Source organism: Sebastes umbrosus, chromosome 24 (assembly GCF_015220745.1).
Source record: "Sebastes umbrosus isolate fSebUmb1 chromosome 24, fSebUmb1.pri, whole genome shotgun sequence".
Lineage (NCBI taxonomy): Eukaryota > Metazoa > Chordata > Actinopteri > Perciformes > Sebastidae > Sebastes > Sebastes umbrosus.
In genome coordinates, this window is record NC_051292.1 from 2,613,646 (window position 1) to 2,637,489 (window position 23,844).

Consider the following 23,844-nt stretch of genomic DNA (forward strand, 5'->3'; position numbering starts at 1 on the left):
ACAACGCTCATTCTATGCTGTGATAGGATGGCCACATGTTGATTAGGATGTATTCCTAATCTCCCAGCGACCCACCTCTCGGGCCGGGCGTTCCGGGCCGGCTGTTGTCCACCGACGGCTGCGGAAACCTGACATCTAAAGTCAACACAAACACAACTTTACCGGCTGCTTGAGGTCTGCAGGTGTTGGCTTGCAGAGCGGGAATGTGTTGCCTTGTTGGAAGAGGTGACGGACAGATTAAACTTTTAGGATTTTCAAATGTCTTAATCTTCTTATGCGGGTCTTTAAAGGAGATTTCCCTCTCCTTATGAGCCACTTATTAATGCTCAAGTGACAGTATAAAACCCCAAATGCTCTACTTCTTTAACTATCCACCTGGGGGAGCTACAGAGTTTAAAATCTCGCCAACATGTTGAAACCCTGCAGCAAAACTCCCCACACTTTCAGGTCCAGACAAGCACCCTTATGCACATACTTCTGGATAAAAGCACAGTGATTCTACAAGACGTTTTGTTGGCACTGGCTGCTGTATGATTAAAAGCTTCCATCACACTTTTCCGCAGTGTGATGGTCGTCTTGGCAGACACACGCTGAAGATTTGCAGTCGTAAGTGATTCCACTGAAGAGTTTTTACCTGTGTCTTTGAGTCTGTTTCCATGTGAGGATATCAGAGGCGGTTCAGGTACGGGCCGGAAGGAAGCAGGCGTGGTCTGGAAACAAAACACAATAGTTAAAAGTATCTGCAGCATAAATCCCAACGGTTAATGCCCCATTATCAGATGTTTTCACAGATTACTTCATATTTATTCACCATTATCCATCAGTTTTATGCTTGAGAGTTAAGATGCTTGCTTAAAAAACAAACTCTGTCTTTAGACAGACATGCATGTAGGTCGAATCCATCTGAATTTTGTGCATCGAGTTCTGCAATTAACTGAAAAGTTGCATGCAACATTGCTGCATTATGTTGACAGTCCATCAATCCAGGCTAACATGCTGTTATCAGGATAAAATAATCCTGTTAATTCTCATCCATTTTTGGTTAATCTGAGTTATCTTGTTTTAAAAAAAGGCAAAACGAGCCATGATGAGCATCCATATAACTGGCAGAGTGCTGATAATGTGACTGCAGTTACATGAGGTACTGTAGATGTGTTGGGAATCCTCCCAGCGTGCACTGAGGCGATAGATTCTCATGTCATGTGTGTTCCTGCATTATTAGGGATGATTACAGCAAGGAAAACTTGTTTTACGACAGACTGAACAGATGGTGAACCTATTCTTTAATGTGACGTCTAAACATGTAGTTTATGATGTTTTAATCTGTGACAAAAGCTATACAGACATTTGCATCAGCAGCTTGGCCATTGTTCTATCTATTCTATTGTTTTACACCCCTTAAAATGAACAGAAAGAAATGAAGAAAGCCTTGCGACCCACATGACACTTTGGCAACCCCTAGTGGGGGTTGGGACCTCCAGGTTGGGAACCAGTGCTCTACATTCATTCATGTACTTTCATATCAAATAACTGCAAGGATTCATATCAAGCAGATTTTTAGTTTGTATGAGTTTCAGTTGGCGGTGCAGAAATGAAACTGACCTTCACAGTGTGTCCTGACTGTCTCTTGCCGCCATCACCGCTGCCATAGTCACCAGACGCCTGCAACACAGAGAGAGAGAAAAGATGTTACACTCTAAAGCATTCAGACACTTTGACTTAAATATATTTTTTAAAATACTCACAGCGTCAGAGTCGTCCTCGTCGTCACACAAACGCTCAGCTGCCCGATTGTTTCCCACCACTTTCAGATCTGCAATCTCACCCTAAAAACACACACACGTTATTTCAATATGAGTCATTGTTTGCAATCAGATTCCTCTGAAATCTCCAAAGACATGGAAAAGATGGAAAATGACTCATGCAGAGCAGAATATTGTGTTAGTTAAGGATCTTAAATCCTCTACCAGAGGCCGTATTCTGGCTCGTTAACACGAGTGGACTTTATGGCGCTTCACAAGTGAGAATATTCTACCTTAGAGACCAGTTCGTGTCCTTAAAAAAGTATTTTTTTGGTATGTTTTTGCGAGAAAAAGCCCAGAGATGCAGCTCAGAATAAAAGAGTTTAGACAAATTTGGAGTTTTATCTATTTCTTCTCCACTTCAAACGGCCATGTGACCGTCACATGTGGTCACCTGGGTCACTGACTGGGTGCAAGCTGAAATGTCAGAGGTCAAAAGGTGAGAGGGGTCAAGTAATAGATTTACTAGAACAAGGAAGGTTTCCTAGTGCGACCCAGACACAAACCTGCCATGAGGGAGATATTAAAGAGGGATCTGACCCGACCAAGAGGTCAGACTTCCACACAGTGAATTACTCTGACTTCTCCAGGTCCCGTGGGCGACATTTGGAGGACGATTCGTTGCTGTTTTTCATTAATTTCTGTCAGAAATGTGATGAGCAAACATCTCTTGAGCTCTTGAGCATTTCCTCTGCTGGCACCCTGGAGTTTATGGTCAGAGAATCTTCCAAATGCTAGTGTGTTAAATAGGTGTAGAATACAGATTTTACAGTCTGTAAAAGTGATTTTATTCACTTTTTTTGCACAGCAGACATGTACTTTTGCTCATTAAAGACAATGCTTCAGTTATATAATGTACTTTAGTGTTGTGTATGTCAGTAAAATAATATTTTATAAAAAAAGGTGTTGTTTTTTTATCATAATCATAGTTTAACATGTTCAAGTTCTGAACGTGGATCCTCCAAAGTCTGTATTTAAAGTTTAAATAATCACTTCTCCAAATGCAGCCGTCTTTTGTCGAGATATATTACCTGGAACTTGTCGGCGTCGGCTCCTCCCGCCTGACCCACAAAGATCCCCGCCCCCGCGTCGAGCTCCATGGGATCCGGCGACCGCTCAAACTTCACCACCTGTGGCTCCGAGTCGCAGCCCTGGTAGAAAGTCACCTGCTCTTCAAAGACGGCCAGTGAGAAGCGACTCCAGGTGTCCACCATGCTCGGGACGTCAAAGCTGGCCGCCTCGTACGAAGCCTCGGAGCCGGGCTCGGTGTAGAAGAACTGCACCCTCTGGCGGCCGGACTTCACCGCGCTGAGCTTGACGCCGATGTACATGAGCTTCTGGGGCATGTCGGTGATGGAGAAGAGGACGGAGGCGGCCGGGGTGGAAGGCTTGATGTGGAAGAGGAGGGAGAAGTGGCGGTGGAAAGGGTTGGGGACGTGGGCCAGAGCCGGCTGGCCCGACACCGCCGCGAGGGTGAAGACGTAGGCGGTCCCCCCCCTCGGCCCGTAGACCTTGGTGATCTCATTGGGTGGAGGGTCTCCGATTAGCTGGAGCAAAGAGACGCCGCTCTCCTCTGCCGAGAAGAAACAGGAAGTTCAGAGACAGACAGACAGAGTTTCCTGAACAAAATCACCGGCCACAAATAAAATACTTTCAATATAGGACATGTTTTGTTATTATTCCCCCCCCCAAAAAACTAAAATGTGGCCCAAAAGGTTGTGAAGTCGGAGGTGCACTTGAGGGCAGCACGAGTTCCAAAGACAGGGTCAGTTTGAAGCACAGAAATGATCAGCAAATCACAAGTTCTTTGGAAAGAAAAACCTAGAAACTGAACTATTGACAAACTATCCAGAATTGAATTGTGTCTGGTGGCTTTGAATAGAGCAACGTAACGTTTCAGTTCTCCGTCAGAAAGGGACGTTTCCATTTGAAATCAACAGAAAAGAACGCAGATGGACCCATCCTTTAAGCAGTTTCTTCTGATTTAAGAATCTTTTTACAGGTTTTAAGACAAAATACAGGTTAGGATGTGTTAAAACTTTCACTGCAGGAAGCGCAACAAGTTAGAGAGCGGCTTTAAATGAGTCACCGACTCAACTGATCCATGACGAGTGCCTCTGGAACAACAAACACTAAACCACACTGACCCTCCAGGTCAAACTGCAAACCACAGATCAGTGATCAGCGGGCTCTAAAGAGGGAAAAGTGCTGCTTTAACTAATGCTGGATCCCAGTTTCTACTTTTATGCTGCAGCGTCTGTGGGACAAATTGATGGAAAAACTGCTGATGCTTCAGTTCCCATAGATTCAAACAGCCCCAGAGACCAACAGATTACATTCTCATAAATCTGCATCACGAGGGAGAAAGGGTTTTTGCCCGGCGGACACGTCCACTCAGTGATCTCCTGAGGACGGCCTGTCTCCGCAGATTCATGAGAGAGGACGACCAACAAGTACAGTGTGTGCATTAAAGAGTCAGAGAGGTCAGAGGTCGTGGGGGTTTCCCAAGGTTTATTAATGATGTGACAGTATTACATACAGTCAACGACAGTAAAGGAAGCTGTAACTCTGACGAAGACCAATATATAATGGCGATGCATGCTTTCAGAACATACAGCTTAATGATTTTGGACATTTTTTCACCCTTAAATTAGTGTTTCGACAGGATATATCGTCATTTCTGTCTGTTAACTGGAGTGTTTTTGTACACCTTCTCACCTGCTGAGAGGAAAGTCACATTATACTGACCAACACTCCTCATCTCCTCAGCTCATAACCAACTGCACATCTGCACTACATCAACCCAACGCTGGCAGGCAGTAATCCTGAACACATGTTCTCACAAACATTTAGTCCCTGTTGCATGAATGGTGGTTTTATGTTGTGTCGACCTGCACAGCAGCTACGGCTAAGCCTGGATCCCGTGGGACTTCATCTAGTTGGAGCTCGAGTCGGGCACGCCGGCCGGGTGGTCAACTTCCCACTGAGGACACCTGCTATTGGTTAATCTCAGCGACACAGCTGCTGCAGCTGTTGCACAAACCAGGTGGGTCAAATTATGAATGTAGAATTCATATTTTTAAATGATAAATGACGATAAGGGAATTTCCTCTTCTGCAGCAGCATGTGAAATGATCCTGTTTCACTTCACATCTGGTCCAACCACAGCTCACTGAACCAGTTAAGACTCCCATGAACAGGAACAATGTCTGCAAACTACCAGCTACACACACTTTTCTAATTTCTCTATCAGAGTTGCAAATCTCAGTCTCAGCCTCTGAATTTATTTGTTTTTGCTGTGAAATGCAAAGCAAGCAAGATGTTAATGATGATTTTCTAATTAAGTTGTGGATAATTTCACCCATTTAGGCCTCTAAAATAATATTTTCATCAGTCCTGCAGTCACTGTTACAGCGTATAGTGATATTTTAGACATTAGAGTACTTCATATCGGTGATCAGCTGTTTCTTTAACTTGGCTTGAAACTGGCATGACACCCAAACGTGTGAACTTTGCCCTCTGAAACAACCATCTCATGGCTTCATGCCCTGCTTCTGTCTCCCACCAGGACCCATTGTGTGGAGGAACAACAAGCAGCAATGTTTCACGGCCCCGCCGAAGGCATAGATGACCTCATGTATTCTGTTACGGGGGATTACTGGAGTGCCATGTCTGTATTTTCCGACATGTAACCCCAGAGCAATCCAATGCCTGTTTCACCGTGCGAAGAAAGAAGAGCTGTTGCCACAGACAGATGGAGGCAGAGGAAGGAAATGCGTGTCAGATGTCCATGGGAAAGTGGACCATGAGGGACGCACAGATTGAATCAGTCCCAGAAGCCTGCATTGACACAACATGCCAGTTATAAAAGGCTGAGACTGATGGACTCCTCCAGACATTTAGGAGTGTTAAGTGCCTCCTCAGGGGGAAGAAAACAGCTTCCCTGGAGGCCAAGAGGCACAAAAATATATTTGAATGGCCCCAAAAGACTGTATTGATCACAGGAAGTGATGACTCAGATTGTGGGGTTTGATGTTTCCACTATTTTTGGTGGACAGATGCTGGGACTTTGAATCCAGAGTCCCGCATGTGGATTAGGTTTAGGCAACATTTGAATCTTCGGCAACAACAAACTTGATGAAATACTTGCAAAAACATCATGCACAGGAATATAATTCACCCAGACAGCAGCAAAACAAAGATGAAAAAGGAGAATAAGATGGAATTTCTTGTGCTGGATGACCCTTTATGTGGTGTTTAGTATGAACAGCTGAAGCCTCGCTGCATACTATACTGCCAAATCTGCCAAATTAGCAGTTCCACATCTGTACAAGCAGGTATTCCTTTTAAAACACTTGGAAAATGCTGCAGCAGTGACTTTTAATGCTGATATATATGATGCCTACTACGCGATTACTAAATCTGAGAGCGGACTGGATAGACTTGAGTATTGAATTGCAACAGTCATATAAAAACATGCAAGCAGCATAGAAATTGCTCATTAACAACAGCATAAACTGTATTGGATTGCTATTGGTATCATGTTGCAGTACTGGTATTTTTGGATGACATCAAGGCCCGTTGCAGCTTAAAATGTCTTTATGTACAACATCAAAACCTCTTTCCTCGTCTATAATTACAAAAAAACATTTCTTTCTATTCTGTGCATGCAAAAGGTTAAAGAACGTTACATCATTATCAAAGTATGCCTCAATCTGAGCGATTTACTTTACCGTATTTGGAAAAGTAAGCACTGCAATAAAAAGCTCATTTAATTGTCTAATGATACTCTGAGGTATTTATGCAGTTCAGACAGTCTGTTGGGAAGCAGAAATGTTTAACCTCCAAGTGTGTCTCTTTCTGACACCAAACCTGTCAGTTAAACCAAAGGGTTCAACCATTAACACCCCCAGCTGTAAGTCTGTAAGTCTATCCTCTCGGGACCGAACCAACTGGACTTCACACATCAGTTAACACTTCAAACGGAGGCGACGCAGCTGTGACATCTACAGCTTCCCTCTGCTCCGCAGTCAGACCTTAATCCATGTTAGAATAAACGGAAATTAAAGATGACTGATGGGGGATCAGATGACATCAACTGGGCTTTATCTTCTGAATCCATCCAGCTTTTCTTAAGATTTGAAATAGTCTGGTTTCTTGGCTGCAGATTAAATGTCGTTAATGTGTGATGGATGTATTTGGGTTGCAACAGGTACGATCAAGCCAAGCATACCATGTTCACGAGCTCACAAGTTCCATTTCAAGGAAGCGATAATCAGACATCTTGGGAAATATTATTTGCTTTTATGCCGAGTTACACTGTAAAAAAAACATTTTTTTTAACAGTTTTTTTTCAGGAAATTTTACATTTTTTGTGTGTATTTCAAAATGACAGAAAAAAATGTAAAAATTACATGTTTCATTCGTGATTTATATGTAAATGGTCTTAGATTTACAGTATTTTTTGTAATCACAATCGTAATTATCTGTATTTAAGCTTTTCTTGATCATTTTTAAAGATAATTATTCTGTTTTTTAGATGTTTATGACTTTTAACAATTAATTTATGTTAAAAGAAAAGGATTTCATGGAATTCTAAAAATATTTCTTGTAAAAATGTAAATTTGGGCTTTTGTAACGTAAAATTACATGTTTCATTTGTGACTTATATGTAAATGGTCTTAGATTTACAGTGTATGACTATTCTAACAATATATATATGTTAAAAGTAAAATATTTCTTGTAATATTACAGTAATAAAGGCTAATTATATAAAGATAATTACAGTTTTTTACAGTTTATTTATGTTAATTAACGGACAGTATTTTTCCGTTTTTTAACAGACATTTTCTGGCGCCCCTGCTGCAGGAAAATTTCCGTTATTTTACACCGGCAGGTTAGTTTAGCTTAGCATAAAGACTGGAAATAGGGGGAAACATCTAGCCTGGTTCTGTCTGAAGGTCTGGCTGCTGGTTGGCGTCTTAAAGACGAAGCCCAAACTTCTCCTCCGCAGCCACAGAAGACATTATACTGTTTTACAAGCTGATTCCTCGTGACTGATAAACTGACTTTAATACGTTAAAATTGGTGAATTCTTCCTTTACGCTTTGCTTTTGTTTTCTCTCGTACTGTTTGTTGCTGTTGCCATGGCTGCAGGAGCCACAACCAGCTCACCACTAACTGGAAAACAGCAAATTTCAATTAAACAGGAAGGAATCGGATTAATGATGTATAAATCGTAAATTGGCCCAAAATGCAGCTTTAAACGATTAAAGTATTTTTGAAGAGCCGACTGAAAGAGCGGGTAATTCCCGCTCTCATAAAAGTCCCTCTCACACTCTGCCTCCGCTCATCTTCTAATGGTTGGCTGAGCACTTAATTACCAGCCATCAAGTGTTACTGGTTTGAGAGGGTAGGCGACTGGGCGGTGGCCTCTGACCTCTGGTAGAGACGTTGAGCCGCCCAGTCTCATCCCAGTCACAAGGCTCTCTTGTTACGTACCGCGACACTGTTGCCCTTTCTCCCAACCCGAGCACACAATCGCCACACAGACCATTTTCCCACCCACAGCCGCTATCATAAATGCCATCCTCCCCACCACAGATGGCTCAATTGTTTCCCCTCTGAAGCTTCAACAGCCTTTAAATCCACACAGAATTCAACGCCAGCTGATCAGAAATTGTGAAATATGATGACAAGCAGATAACCCAGGACAGAAATGCGTGACCGGCATGCAAAGAGTAGGAGGTGACAGCAGCAATGGAGTGATTATTGTTCAACCGCTGCATGTAGAAACACCAACTCTCTTGTCCAACCAAGAGAGCATGAAGACAATAGTATGCAACATATAGAACTAACACATCTATCTTGGATTCCCTGATAAAATACAATCTCCTTAAAACTACGTCTGCTGAAAAATAATTAACTTAAACGCCACATGTCTCCCTCTTCCTTTTCCTTTCTGGTGGGTTAATGAATGAGGCAGCCAGTGCAGGTGTTTGGAAATTCACACCCCATAAAAGCAGTCTAACGACAAGAACATTTAAGTCTCATATCCTGTCCTGCATAATGTCAAAAGTGTCCATTGTGTCCAACCACTTTCACTACATCTTGATGATAATAACTCAGGGGGAAACTAAATTCTCCACCACATATAGGACTGTAGATGTAGGAGTGTTTAACAGTATAGTTTATGTCTGAGTTTAAAGGTTATCCAAACAAGAATCCTACTTGTGGCTCATGGAAAATAACAAGCCACTTAAACCCAGAACATTTACATTAAATATCCCTGTGGGAAAACATGTGATAAAGATGGTTTTATGCAGCAAAGTTCATAGACTCCTTACTGCACAATTTATGACGAGGCTGGACGTGGGCCTCTGGAGCATTTCCTGTCTTAAGGATTTATATAATATATATGCTTTTCTTAATATAAATGGACTTGGGAACCTTTGACTCAAAGTATAAAGTAATTTTAAGGGAATTTGGATGCACATAATCATGCAATAAATGGAATATGTTATTATGCATTTTAGTTTAGCTTTCATATACAGCAGAAACGGCTACAAAGAACCTGTAACCTTGCTGTCCATTGCTGACACACACAATAAAAAGGTGGTTTTGCAGATGCAGTCCTGCACTGTGCAGACAGACAATCACATGGAGGTGGCATGCATCCTGGCTGGGACAGTGACGTGAACACAGGTGTTCATGCGTTCGTGCTCAACGGCGTCCTCTGGACATGTGCAACAGTAGACTGCAGTGATCATACCGCTAGTTTTGCATGTTTCAACTCAATATTTGCAGATTTGTTTATACTTTACATTATTGGCAACCATTTTCCAACCTTCCAGGCATAATTTTAGTTCAATGCACAGCTTGGAAATCGAACATGCAGAGACTTGAAGCATGCCTGAGTCAGAGCATTCATCACCACAAACATCATGTCAATCTGCACCTACAGATGCAACAAAAAATGTAAATCTGACAACAATGAAAGCAGACGTGGTGTTTACTGTGATGGATGGCTTAAAAGGGAGGAACGCCGCCAGACAGCGTTGGTTTGTGTCTGAAGACTACAAGTTAAGAAATAAAAAAATATGGGGGTGTGGAGTTTAAAGAAGTGAGCCAACTAGACCTCTGTAGCCTGCTGTAGTACTGTCATATACTGTTTATAGCACTTCTGTCTTATTTGTGTCTCATTAAATCAGTCGTACTCAAAGTGCTGTCCAAGTTCTATCAGTGGACGTATTGCTACGGTGTTTTTATGTGCAAAATACCTGGCTGGAGCAAACCCCATTAAGTTTTCTGACTAGAATACGGTCAACTCGGGTGTGACGTCATTTCCAGCTCCGACTTCCGAGGTAAATGGCGCGCCAAGTCAAGTTGAATTGTGGGTAGTGTAGGCGCCAGGTTTCGACAAGGTAGAAGAATGTGTGGAATAAAAAAAAAAGACTTTCTGGTTTTGCTGCATCGATTTTGTCTTTCCTGAGTCTGAAAATGGTCAGCTGTAATGTAAAGTACTTGATTACATTAAAACATGCAAAATCATGTTTAAAGCGATCCAAAACAGCAATGCGCTTGGACACGTGTGTTACCAAAACAAACAACACACAGACTAACGCTTAAACATCGACAAACATCGGATTCAAAATGTATCGCCACCACCAGACGGGATACATTCTAACCCGCCGGGGTTACCTTTCAGGTTACTAACTGACGCGCACGCAGTTTCAGGCAGCAGGCGACACTCCACCGGGAGACGCCCGTTTTCCAGAGACGGCCAGCAGCTGTCCTGCAGCACCTGGCAGAAGCTACGGCAGGGCAGGTGCAGGGGCGCGGCGGCGGGCGACGGGCACCTGGGCGCCAGTAAGAGACAGAGGAACCACCCGGCGCTGTGGTGACACCTCGCCCTTGTGAGCCACGCCCACTCCTGTAGGACCGCCCCCACCTCCTCCACAGATGTGTGGTTGAGAAAGTTGGGCAGTGTGAAAGATTTTGGTCTCTTGCCAGAGCAAATGGGCCAATCAGAGGGCACCGGGAGACAATGTGGGTCAGAACCGTTGATGCGACTATCAGGCGGGGTTAGCGTGGAATCCAAAACGCCCTCAACAGTCTCATTGATTTTAGAAACATCAGCTTTAGTCCTGGTTAAATTAACAGCCAGGATTTTATCACCTTCTACATGTGACCCAGGATCAGACCCTAATCCTGATCCAGATACCCCCATCCCAGACCCATCTCCACCCTCCCCCTTTGCATTACCGGTCATGTTAGGGTTAGCGCTCTCCATCATCTCTGTCAGGCTTCCGTTAGTAGTCCTGGAGGTTGGAGTCGGGGTCACGTCCCACGCCTCGACAAACTTACGGATTCCTGTGGCCACGTTGAGGATTTCCTCCCCAACACCGGACAAGTTGTCATCTTCCTCCTCTTCCATCTTCTGTGTGGTGCCATTGACCGTCGTGTTGGCGCCTATCGTTCCTGCTGGCGTTGTCGCCGCTGGGGCCTTTGTGACGGCTACTGGGACCCCGAACCACCAGGCGTCCAGGCTCCCAGCACAGAGGACCAGGAGAAGAGTTTGGATCTTCAACATGCTGCCGGCTCCTGCAACAATCCTCCACACAACAGTGTCTCAACAGCAGCACACAGCACTCTCACTGTTCACCCAAACGCCACCTGTTAGCCAGCTGGTCAACAGTTAAATCCAAGCTGCTCACTGAATGAAACCAAGACTCTGCTCACACTCAGAGACCCTCCCTACACATCTCCCAGTGCATCATGAAAAAGCACTTACACGGACGGGGGGAGCCCCAGAGTGTGGAGGCCGGCCTGCTGCACCGATGATGGATATCATTGGTTGCTCAAAGTTGCCCCAACACACACTAAAACTCCTCCTCTGTGTGAGTTGATGAGTGGGTCCCCGGAGACCGTCTCTACAGCATGGAGAAAAAGCATGCAACCGTTCGTGCTACCACAAACGACACGCCCGTCCTGCACGGAAATAACCTCAGGAAAATATGGAGTTTTTAAATTATATATAGACCATAATAAAAAGGTTTAGTTCACGTTATGCTCAGTGGCTGGATTCAAAGTTGCCATGGGTATCGAAACGAGCAAGAAGCTCAAGGTCAGAAGCAAAATGCTGAACTGCTCCTCAGTATTTGAGCAACAGTAAGAAGTTTACTGGAGGTTTTTACAGTTTGGATTATATATTTCATGTTTTAAAAGTTAGATTTCATTGATTAGGTAGGCGGAAAATTCATAGAATAAATGCAAATAAAAGGAATAATAAGTGACCAGGTGAGTGTGGAAGAGTAGAGCTGTGGCTACATTATTTTATTGATTAATCGATTAGTTGTTTGGTCTATAAAATGTCTATAAAATGTCAGAAAAAGCCCAAGATGACGTCCTCAAATGTCTTGTTTCGTCCACATCTCAAAGATATTCAGTTTACTGTCATAGAGGAGGAAATAAACTAGAAAACAATCACATTTAAAAAGCTGGAATCAGAGAATTTAGACGTTTTTTTCTTAAAAAAAACACTCAAACCGATGAATCGATTTATCAAAATAGTTGCTGATTAATTTAATAGTTGACAACTAATGGAATAATTGTTGCAGCTCTACATTTAAGGATGTCATCTCGGGCTTTGGGAAACACTGATTGACACTTTTCACCATTTTATAGACCAAACAACTAATCGATTAATTAAGAAAAATAATCATTAATTGCAGTCCTAAAATACCTTACACTAAAACTGAACTGAGACGAGGGTTAACATGTGAAAACTGGAATAATGGACACAGCGGCTGACAGGTTAAGATAACAGACTGGCCTGCAGCAGAAGAGATATGATTTAGTTTGTTGTTTCAAACAATAATAAAAAGGAAAAGAGGGCTTTGGAAAACCGTGGTGTTCAGTAACACAATACTGGCCTGTTGGTCTGATTTAATGGCTTGGGGGGAAAAACGAAAACAGTCAAAAGTAAACTGTTGGTGAAGAGAGAAGAACAGCAGGAGTGACAGCAGCAGCTGAGGAAATGAAGGCGTATCTGATTGGATCGAAGCTCCTCTCCCGGGGGACCGACTCCATTGCCTCATCGCAGTAAATCTTCGGAAAATGTACCACTTCCAGGTTCTCACAGATGGGCGATAAGGGAAGGAGGATCTCCTCCTCCACACGGCCCCGTGTGCCCCCATCATCCAGCTATACCCGCCTCCTCTGCCAAGCCAAGACATCCAGCTGTTGCATATTCCAGTCCTCAGTCCTCCCACGCCCACGCTGCATATGACATTTGGAGGTTTGGAAACTGCCACATTTTTGATAATTTGTGCATTCATACCACACGGCTACTGCTGTCAGAGTATGTCTTAACTCTGCCGGACGCTGAGCAGGAAATGAGGAGCAGATTTGAAGCTTTGGATGAGTGTGTGAAAGCCATCTGTCAACTGAGGTCAACACAGACAACACAATGCTGCTCAGCGGATCACTTTTCCTTCAACGTTTCTTAACGATGTGATCAAGTGAATCTAGACTCGTTTAACCTTTTAAAGGAACAGTGTGCAATCAGGGGGATCTATTAATATTAATAAGTATGTTTTCTTGAGTGTATAATCATCTTAAAATTAAAAATAAATCTGGGACACAACTGTACAAAATCCAGTTGGAAAATATCTCCTGTTCTACTTTAAAAAGAGTGGGCAAAGGGGCAACATCTGAAAACAATGTTCTGACAGCACATGAGAGGTATTTTAATACAAAAACAAAGCATGAAAGTGATAACTGTACACCAGAAAGCACGGGGAACAAATAAAAGAAAAGCTCTTATGTCTCAGTCTTGCAGTAATTACCAAAAGCAATTACAGAGTGTGTGTTCGGGGGAAAACTAGACTTCCTGTCTAGTTTGTTTTCTTTTTTTTATGCCAGGAGATTTCTTTCTTTCCTTCACCACAGCAGGAGAATAAAAAAGCATTGATTTCTACACTTTAAATATCAAAACTCTTGATAAGATCGTCCCATATGGTGCGTTCAAGTTCAACACACGGGTCAATATATCACCATAAATGCCCTGCAGACTCTCCCACATGCACGTTAACCCTCCCTCTGTGATTCCAACACTTTTCATCACGATCAGCTGTCAGCTGCTCTGACCTGCACGGGGCCACGACTAGGGTAAGTAAACACACCGCGGCGTTTTGCTTCACTGAGTAAGTGAATGTCAGTTTATGAAGGCACCTGGTGCTTTCCATTTGGAGTATTATACAGTACATATGCATGCAGCTATATATACACAATACGTTCCAGTGCTACAGCTGCACATTAAAGCTCCAGTGGGAATGTTATGTCTGCTTCCTCCTTGAACAGTTATACAGTTTGTGACATTTACTGCATTTTTTAAACTTTCTCCCGTCCTGCTTCTTCGACTGTCTGGCTTCAGTAAGTAAATTTCCCAGGATGCCTGAACAAGCTGGTGTTTTCGGCTACATTTTAAAATGATTACGTCATGGAAACCTTGACTTTGAACCAACAGAAGAGATTTTGTTACCATTGGACAGAAGCGATAGCGACTTTTGTTAGTCGACTAAGAATGCATTTTGTTGTCTATTTTGTTGACTAATGGATTAGTTGATTTAATCGACAGATCTGTAAGTTTCTCCACAAAGAATCACACAAAAGCACCACTTTAAATCTGGTGTTTACCAGAGATGTGCTCATGAGTTTCTTAAAGTCATTCAGCATGAAAAAAGCATAAAAAACGACTTACGACTAAGACCAAAACGACCGATTAGTCACTCCAACTAAGAGCATTGCAGCCATAATAAACGCCAATGGTGTCATTATGCTAAAGCCATTACATCGTGCAATCAACATTTACTTCATAATGATAAGTTAAAGCAAAATTGCCACTTTAAACTTCTCATCTAACTCTCAGCAAGAACGAGCACATCCCAAAAATGTCCCTTAAATTGCAGCTAAGTTGTCCGAACAATAAAAAAAACAGCCCCAGACTAGAAATACAGATGCACATCAGTGTCCACATACTTATGGCCATGCAGGATAGACAGACAGACAGAGAGAGAAAAGAAAGAGGGGGTGTATAAAATGCAGCTGTGCTAAATTATCAGAGTGACTAATCGGCATGGCAACCAGATTTCTCCGGAGCTGTAAGACTGTCAGGAGACGTTTGAGTTTCTTAAACCTGCAAAAACATCACTCTGCATCCAGTTAAGACATTTTAATTGATTAAAAATCTCCATATTTGGGATTAAGTCTCTGTCCGACACCGTGAGGAGGAGGAGGAGGAGGAGGAGGAGGTGCATACCTGTCTCCAGGATATAATCAGACAGTGATCGGTTGCACTTCCATCTTTAACAACTTGTCGCACACAGACAGTAATCGCACAGACCACCAACTTAAAAGGTCAACATACTTTAAAAGCCATTCATCATCAGCTTACTTTGCCTCATTTCACCTCTCCGTTAAGACATGAAAGCCTTCCTCACTCCTCTTCTCCTTTATCTAATAAACAGAAAGATCCAGGATGATGGGAGCAAATGTGTCCGCTGGTGTTTTTTCAGGCCCGGCAGCTTCATCGTCTCTCAGTTTAATTGGCGTATCATGTTTCTGTGTGGTTTCCCACAGGGATACCACACAGTTCACACGCTCACATGTATGATCTTCAACCATAAAACACAGGGCTCAATAATTAGACTGCGAGCTCATGTTACTTTGTGGTCAGTATTGTTATTATTAAGACTTGTATCTGGCAGAATTATTAAGTGAAGTAAAATATTGGGCTCCGACAATGTCAGAGAAGTATGAAATAAAGGCAAAACTACAATTAAGACAGACAGTAAGATGATATCTGAGGGGAAATGTGCATCTTGGAACAGCACAAAGACATTTAGTCATTGGCTAAATGGCTTGTCGAGTATACCGTCCACCTTGAACGTTTGCTCTGAAGAACAAACTTAAGGATTTTCTCTATTTTGAGAGACTATTTCCTGTTTCAACATGACAAAGCCAGCTCCACAAAGAAATGCTTTTCCCAGTTTTGTGTGGAAGAACTTGACTGGCCTCCACAACTCATCAAACACCTGGATCGAGTTAATGTGTCTCCACATCCATTCATGTACTCACAGTACTTCTATGAACCAGCAGATGGCAGCAGCTGTATTTCTTGTCAGTTTTCAAAGCAGTAAATGGAAAAAAAAATACAGATGAAATACTGCCACCTGTTGTTTGAAGTCTGGAGTACTACAGAGATTAACTAATGTACCATATCTCTACCGTATTTGATTTAAATCTCACCTTTTACAACCTAGACATCTTCCAGTAAACCACAGACACTCCTCACTGATTTCTATCTGTGCCTGCTGCGTTTTCAAGTCATCAAATAACTCAAATTCTTCAAAGCGAAGAAGCAAAGAAAGTCCCCCGTGGGGCATCTTGGCAGAAGCGCAGCAGAAATCAACACCATGACACTCCCCAGATCCTTACACCCTGCGGTATGTCCAAGTGGGCTCTTGGCACAGACAAAAGCAGGGCATTTTCAGATGAGAGGGTGTGAGACGGTACCCCCTTATCGAGCTTCAATGCACGATTCATTAAGCAACACGGGAGCTCCGAGACGAGACAGTCGACTCCTTGTGTGTGTGGAGGGTCTGCTGAATGAGGCCGTTTGTTGTGCAGAATAATGGGAGGTATAAGTATGGTGGCGTCTTCTGAGTGTGAGAAAACAAATCCCAAGTTTTGTTCCAGAAAGAGGAGATGATTGACAGCAGAAAATTAAAAGCAATTACGGTCATATTAGTTCTGTTTTGACATAAATTAAAATGTCTCCTCCGTGTTTTTCTGTTGGTCTCACCTGTCAGAGGAACATTTTTGCAGCGTGAGCCTGAAGAGACGTGACATTCAAGGCCTCGTAACTTGAGGCTTTCAAGGGCTGCAGGTTTAAATTCCTGCAGCCCAGATACTCAAGGGCAAGCGCAGTTCACAACACGGCTGATGCTCACAGCGAGTCATAAACCGCTAAACCACAGACACTTTTAGAAAGCTAACCGCTCAAATTTTATCCAAAAATATGACGTCAACACAGATTTTTGACCTCCAACATTCCTCCATGTAATTGTGACACTTGACATGCATCATTTCACATTTCACTCCCTCCAGCACTTCACTAAACAAGCTGCTGAATATTGTGCACTCGAGTGTGCAATTGGCATAAAAAAGTAGTTCAAGTTGCACATGGAATAATAAGCAGTTGAGATAATACAGTTAAATGTGGGACTTGTTCTCACATTAACGCAACTTGTGATTTTTAGGTTGTAGCAGGCTCAGTTTTAAAGCTAGAGAGAAGATACTGGTAGCGGTATCTACTACAACTACTATATGAAAATCCATTGGTACTATGTCATACTAGCTCGTCGATAAGGAGGCTAAATAACGCTCCAAACCTATGCTGAATTTTGGTGAGGAAAAACTGTCTTGGCTATTTTCAAAGGGGTCCCTTGACCTCTGACCTCCAGATATGTGAATGTAAATGAATTCTATTGGTACCCACGAGTCTCCCCTTTACAGACATGCCCACTTATGATAATCACATGAATTCATAGTCAAGTCAGCACACTGACACGCTTTTGTTTGGCATTTTGCCTGTATTAGATAGTGATAGTGTAGTGTAGAAACAGAGCACAGAAAAGGGGGAACGAGAGAAGTATGTGTTTTAACCACTAGACCACCAGAAAACCCCAAAACAGGCATTTTTTCACACGTTATCTAATGACCTGCCTCTCTTCAGCTTAAAAAAGAACCTGGAACGCAGCGGCAACAAACAACTATAAACCAACTTCATGCACAAGTGGACCTCAGTCATTAATCTCTGCCCAGTAAATCTGCATGTCAGTAAAACCGCGACCAGCTTGAGAGCTTCTTCTGTGTCAGCGTCGTTTCCTGGCTGATTAACAGCAGCGTGAATCACTCCTAAAGAGGTCTGAGGCCTCTGTGTTGGCAGCTGGATGATATGACTCTGTTTGGCCCTTTGTGGTGGAAATGATAAAAACACTGATGTGATGAAATACCATGCAAAACATGTAGCTGCCTACATGGAAAAGATGACAATGGATGAGTCAGCTGTGGTTCGGGTTGAGGGCAACGTGAACACAGAAAGGTTTCACTGTAGAGCAGCTTCACAGCCAGTAAAGTTAACGAGCCCAGTTAAATAAAGCGACCGATTAATGTCTGCTGTGAACAAAAAGCTTCTGTTTCTGAGGGTTGGGTGCAGTAAAGAGTATCAGGGCATGTGCATTCAAGAGTAAGGAGGATATTTAACGTCTTTTATGTGAAACTAGCTTCAGGCTGAAGTTGATCTCCTTGCCAAAACTTGGTTCTTTAGCCTGCACAAACCTGTGGCGTAATATATTTATATAAAGCTTTTAATGGTTGAACAACTTGAAGAGGAAAAGAAAAAGCTGCTTCACTTTGTTTATTACATTAAAAGTAACCTGTACCAATAGAGTGTTACTCTTTAAAGCTCAGTAGTAAATATTTAATTGATCTTTTTTTAGAAAAATCACTAAATTCAATGTGATAAAACTGTCTAAGTCTATTTTACTGAATATTTTCGTATGATGTCCAACTTGGCAGAGCATTTTGGCAAATGTTTCTTGGGCGCTACCCACATAATCAGCTGTGCTGCTCATCCCACAAATGCATGATCCTCACAAATTGGACATCATTGTGAAGGTAAATAAACAGGCTTTCCAACGATGTAAAATACAATGCCAATTAGCATTGTAACGACAGAGAAATAATCCACCAAACACAACCTGATGAAAGCTGTTTAGACTGAAATGGAGCTGAAACAATCAGTCAATTCATTGATTTGTTAATCTCAAATTTGCTTCACTGTTGATTTAAACAATGAAACTTGTGATTCAACATATTCTCAGTTGAGGACAAATGACTTCTGCACAGGAAGGGATTTGTTTTATGTATAGGATTAAATACAAGACAGTACAACAAATATGAAACCATTAGGCTAACAATTAAGAACAATGGTGTCTTTCTTTTAACAGCGTGCCGGCCCAGACACGCCCGCTCTTTGTATCATCACCAAATGCGTCATTAAGGGATGTTTCAGGGATTTTAGCTGACGTCATGTCCACAAAAGCTCCAACCAGCAGCCAGATTCAAGCTCCTACATCTAGAAATGAAGCTTAAATGAAGCCTAATCTATACATGCTATTTGTGGGTAACAAGCTGATTAGATCTTAAAGAGCGGAGCAGGTGGGAGAAGCAAAACCACAGCCACCGTTATCACCACTATCACCACCTGAGAGCCACCAGCTCTGCAGCTGGGAAAACAAAGCATCCCCCAGTATAACAGCGAGCAGCTTCTGACCGGCCGCTTTAGATGGCAGATTGAATAGAAAGATGGAAAGATGGAAAGTAAACATCCTCTCACCCCTCAGCATGAGATCATACAAACACTTTAACACTTCCGCTGTCACCTTCAACTAGCTGGCAGCAGGTAGGAAACACCCACAGCTGCCCTTTATGAGGCTTTTTAAAGTGCTCTATAGAGACGCTATCATTATTCACATACTGTTGTAAAAAGGGCTTTCATGTTTCATTTGTTACTGTCTACATCTGATCAGTCTGAAGGCTGAATTTGAGACGCACGCAGGATAAAAGCTGTAATTACACATGAAAATGGGAGTTAACCGCGGTGAAGAAATGGCCTTGAGGCTATGTGAACTGGAAAATAAGGAGTTGCTGTTTACGCAACCTGAAGATACACTTTATTCTCTGCTGTATACTGTATATTTGAGTTGTTTATTTGGTATGTTAGCTTTTATTATTTTGATATAATGTCTAACATGTCTGCTGTGGTTCTTTAAATTTATTTTTTTGTTTCTTTCTTTCCTGTCTACCTTGCTTATACACTGTAAAAAAAACACATTTTTTACAGTTTTTTTCAAGAAATTTTAATTTTTTTGTCTGTATTTCAAAATGACAGAAAAAAATGTAAAAATGACATGTTTCATTTGTGATTTATATGTAAATGGTCTTAGATTTACAGTATTTTTTGTAATCACAATCGTAATTATCTGTATTTAAGCTTTTCTTGATCATTTTTAAAGATAATTATTCTGTTTTTTAGTTGTTTATGACTTTATTTTAACAATTAATTTATGTTAGAAGAAATGGATTTCATGGAATTCTAAAAATATTTTATATTTATATTATTATTATTATTATTATTTATTATTATATTTTATATTATTTCTTGTAAAAATACAGATTTTTTTTGCAAAACTTCTGAGTTAATGTAAATTTGGGCTTTTGCAACGTAAATAAGATCGTCTCACTTGGCCTCTGGTGATTCCCACCCGTACTATCTAACGCAGCTGAGCCAGACCTGTTTATTCTAGTCAAACACAAACAGTGAGTCTTCATCACAGCTTAACTACAGCAAACCATAATTAGTAGTTCAACTGAGAAGAAACCACACCGACTTAAAGTAATAATCTGTTTTGTTTTTACATAAATAAAAGTCTGCTGTGCTACCGTCTACCCCCCATGTGATCTAATGAAACAGGGATTTAAAGTTGATCCAGCTCGTGAAAACACTTCAACAGCCTTTTGTGGGAGAAATCATCAGGAAATAAGGTGGTTAACGTAATAGTTTAGTCCATAAAATGTCTTCAAAACGGTTATGTTGTGGGAACAACAGTCCGAAATCAGCAGATTTTTACAGACTTTAACCTGGAATGTGTTTGCTTGATAAATAATTTTGCTAAACGATTTAATCTAAATCATTAAAGTGCTAGTTTAATGGATAATTTTGTGCAAAAAAGGGACAGTGCTCCTTTAAAAATGCATCTTCTGCCACGCTTCTTTATGTATAAGATGGCAAATAAAGTGCTATCGGAATATATTACTTCATGAAAGTACCAATTGTCTTTAACTTTAAGTGAAATTTCCATATTTGTAAAGGCAGAAAACGGCCTCATGCTCAGACAGGCTGTGTATTTCCTTGTGTTGTAATTATCCGTTACATCCTCAATATACACCACACCATTAAGTGAACAGCTACTTATTTAGTACGACACGGTACACTGGTTTTTATTACCATTTGTTGTCTGCTTTGATAAACTATAGCGTCGTATATCACGGACCACCCAGGGGAAAAGTCTGCTGCTTATGATCCAGCATACTTCTGTTAAGTGCTTACATGCTATGTAAACACAGTAAATCTGAGGAGGCGTTATATCTGCTAAACGTAGAGAAAGAAAGCGAAGACGTTGTTGTAAATTGTGATCCCTCACATCCTCTGACACTGTTAGACGGTAAATTATCGATTAATGATGCTCAATGTTTGACAGGAGGTTTTGCAATTTCCTTTTTTGGTGGAGTGAATTTCCCACAACTTGATTCATCCTTTAGTTACTGATTTCCTACATTTCCCAGAAAACCTTTCAAACCGGCTGCTTTTATATCAATTTTTACAACAATGTCAATGTGCAATATTCCTCATATAGAATGCAAAATAAAAGCAATCATGTCTTGTGTTGCTGTGTTGTTATCTGGGCTTCTGGAGCTCTACTGTGAGACAAACTGGAATGACGCACTGGTATTTATATGACGTATTTCTCTCTGTATTATTGTTGGACATCACTACAAAACGATGAGAGAAAAGAGGAATGTTTACCCTTCAATTCTGACAGGCTGACACTAAAATCTGATGGATATGTTAATGATCGATTGCTGAAAAAGTTCCTGAACTCTTGTGTGAAATTTGTCAGAGAGTTTCTGCATATGTGTCTCTACATGAATGTGTGGGCATGCCTGAGTGTCAGCACAATGTTTGTGTGTTTTGAAACCACAGCCAGGTAAAATCTGGCGCTGAAGATGAAGGGTGCCCTGAAGAGGGGAAAATCTGAACAAACCGAAAATTACCAGCCTGTACACACACAGTAACACACACAGTAACACACACACACACTGTTCTGCACTACAACACACTGAAAAGCAACTTCACGAGCAACACCGACCCTTAATTCTTAACTTTAAATTTAAATATTAATCCTAAGGAAGTGATGATTTGTAAAATGTCCTTTTTGCAATAAAACACAAGCACACACACACAAGTACAAAAACCATGGATGGATTACTGAACGAGCCAAACGGGAACAGGTCCAAGAGATCAAGGGTCATGGAATTCGTGGTCCAGAGCCTCTGTTGAAGTTAACATTTCTTGTTGGAAAGTCAATCAAATGGCTACAAAGAGACACAATACAATCACAAGAGGTATAAAAAGACCACAAAGAGATGCAAAACTACAAAAAAGAGATAAAACAACCACAAAGTGAGATGCAAAACAACCACAAAAAGATGCAAAATGACCACAAAAAGACGCAAAACGACCACAAAAAGATGCAAAATGACCACAAAAAGACGCAAAACAAACATAGAAATGCAAAAACAACCATAAAGAGATGCAAAACTACAATAAACAATTGCAAAACGTCAAAGAGATGCAAATTGACCACAAAGAAACGTGAAATGACCACAAAGACACGCAAAAAAAACAAGAGACACAAAATGACAAGAGACGCAAAACAATCACAAAGAGACAAAAGAGTACCAAAATAACAAAAAACAGATGGAAAAAAAAGCCACAAAGAGACATAAACGACAAAAGAGAGACACAGAACAACAAAAGAGAGACACAGAACAACAAAAGAGTGAGACAAAATGACAAAAAAGAGACTCAAAATAACCACAAAAAGATGCCAAGCGACCACAAAGAGATGTGCAACGTGCATTTGTTTTGTGTCTCTTTCAATCTGACTCTGATGTAGCCGGGGGGCCCTTCTTCATGTCTGAGCCCGGGGGGCCCGCTTTCTCATAATCTCGTCCATGTACAAAACAGTGCTAAAGAAAACAAGCCTAGTGAGGAAACCTGAAGCTCAGCCTCCAAACAACAGCAGAAAAAAGGCAGCAAATACAATACAATAAATGCAAAGTCATCAAATTACAGAAATATCCCTGTAGGATATTCATCCAGCGAAGAAGAGCAGGTCAGTGCATGATTCTGTTACATGCTTCACTTTTATAAACCACACAAAGGCAGTCAGACAGACAGACAGTACAGTAGAGGAAATGCTATGAGCTATTCATAATTCCCAAAAGACAAGTCCAGACATTCACATCAACCACAACCTCATTCCAGCCTGAAATCACCAAGCTTTCAGATCATGTGTCAGCACATAGCCTGCTCAGTATTCATACAAAGTGGATGATAATGTCTGAATTTTGTAGAGCCAATTAAAAAGATACTTAATACCATACTTGGTTGTGTTTTGCAGCATTTTAAAGCAGGATTTTCTGCACTTTTTCTGCAGAAATGTAAAGTTTTGCAGCAACACTTTCTTTAAAACACACTGCAGAATTAATACAGGTATTTAAATATGCTAAATAATTACAGAATAAAATAAAAAACAGCATCCTCTTACCTCTGCGCTGAGCTTGTATGTGTGCGACCAGCAGCAGCAGGAGGGTGCAGGTGTGCAAGGTCATAAGAGACCACCTGTCAGGTCCACACATCCTGGAAGTGTTTATTAGACTATTTATGATTTTAAAAAGGAAAAAAAAAGATTAAAATCCTTTCTGAGGTGCGTTCATCTCCAACACAGCTTGTGGGGGAAAAATAAACCAAAGTTTCCTCGACCTCTTGTCTACCTGAGAGGATGTGAGCACCTTCACTCAGAGCAGCTAATGACTTCACTGTCAAGCTGCCATGGCAACTAGCTGCACAGAACTTCCTGCATGGGCTTTTCAAAGTAAAAGCTCCACACATTATCTGCAGCAATAAAAGTTTACATTGTGATAATGGCTCATATGACTGCTAAATAAAAACTATTTAAAAATTAATTAATTATTTAAAATAATAATAATGGCTCCTATATGGATTCTTGCTTTATTATCATATTATAATATATTTTATGCACACTGCAATCAACATTACACAATTTAC

General features: G+C 41.3%; 1 protein-coding gene across 9 annotated transcripts in view; it reads right to left on the reverse strand.

The window, feature by feature from the left end:
• Positions 1–23,566, reverse strand: part of LOC119483640 (collagen alpha-1(XVIII) chain-like) — a 36,414-nt gene extending 12,848 nt beyond the window's left edge. For 4 of the 9 annotated variants that reach the window (XM_037761949.1, XM_037761947.1, XM_037761945.1 and 1 more), the window contains exons 1-6: positions 10,503–11,058; positions 2,834–3,375; positions 1,746–1,826; positions 1,603–1,662; positions 635–710; positions 76–135 (exon numbers count right to left, since the gene is read on the reverse strand). In XM_037761949.1, coding sequence (XP_037617877.1) covers positions 76–135; positions 635–710; positions 1,603–1,662; positions 1,746–1,826; positions 2,834–3,375; positions 10,503–11,031 — 1,348 coding nt within the window. In that variant the 5' untranslated portion in view covers positions 11,032–11,058. The other 5 variants (XM_037761953.1, XM_037761950.1, XM_037761952.1 and 2 more) reach the window with 5 other exon arrangements.
• Between the last annotated feature and the right edge of the window lie 278 nt (positions 23,567–23,844).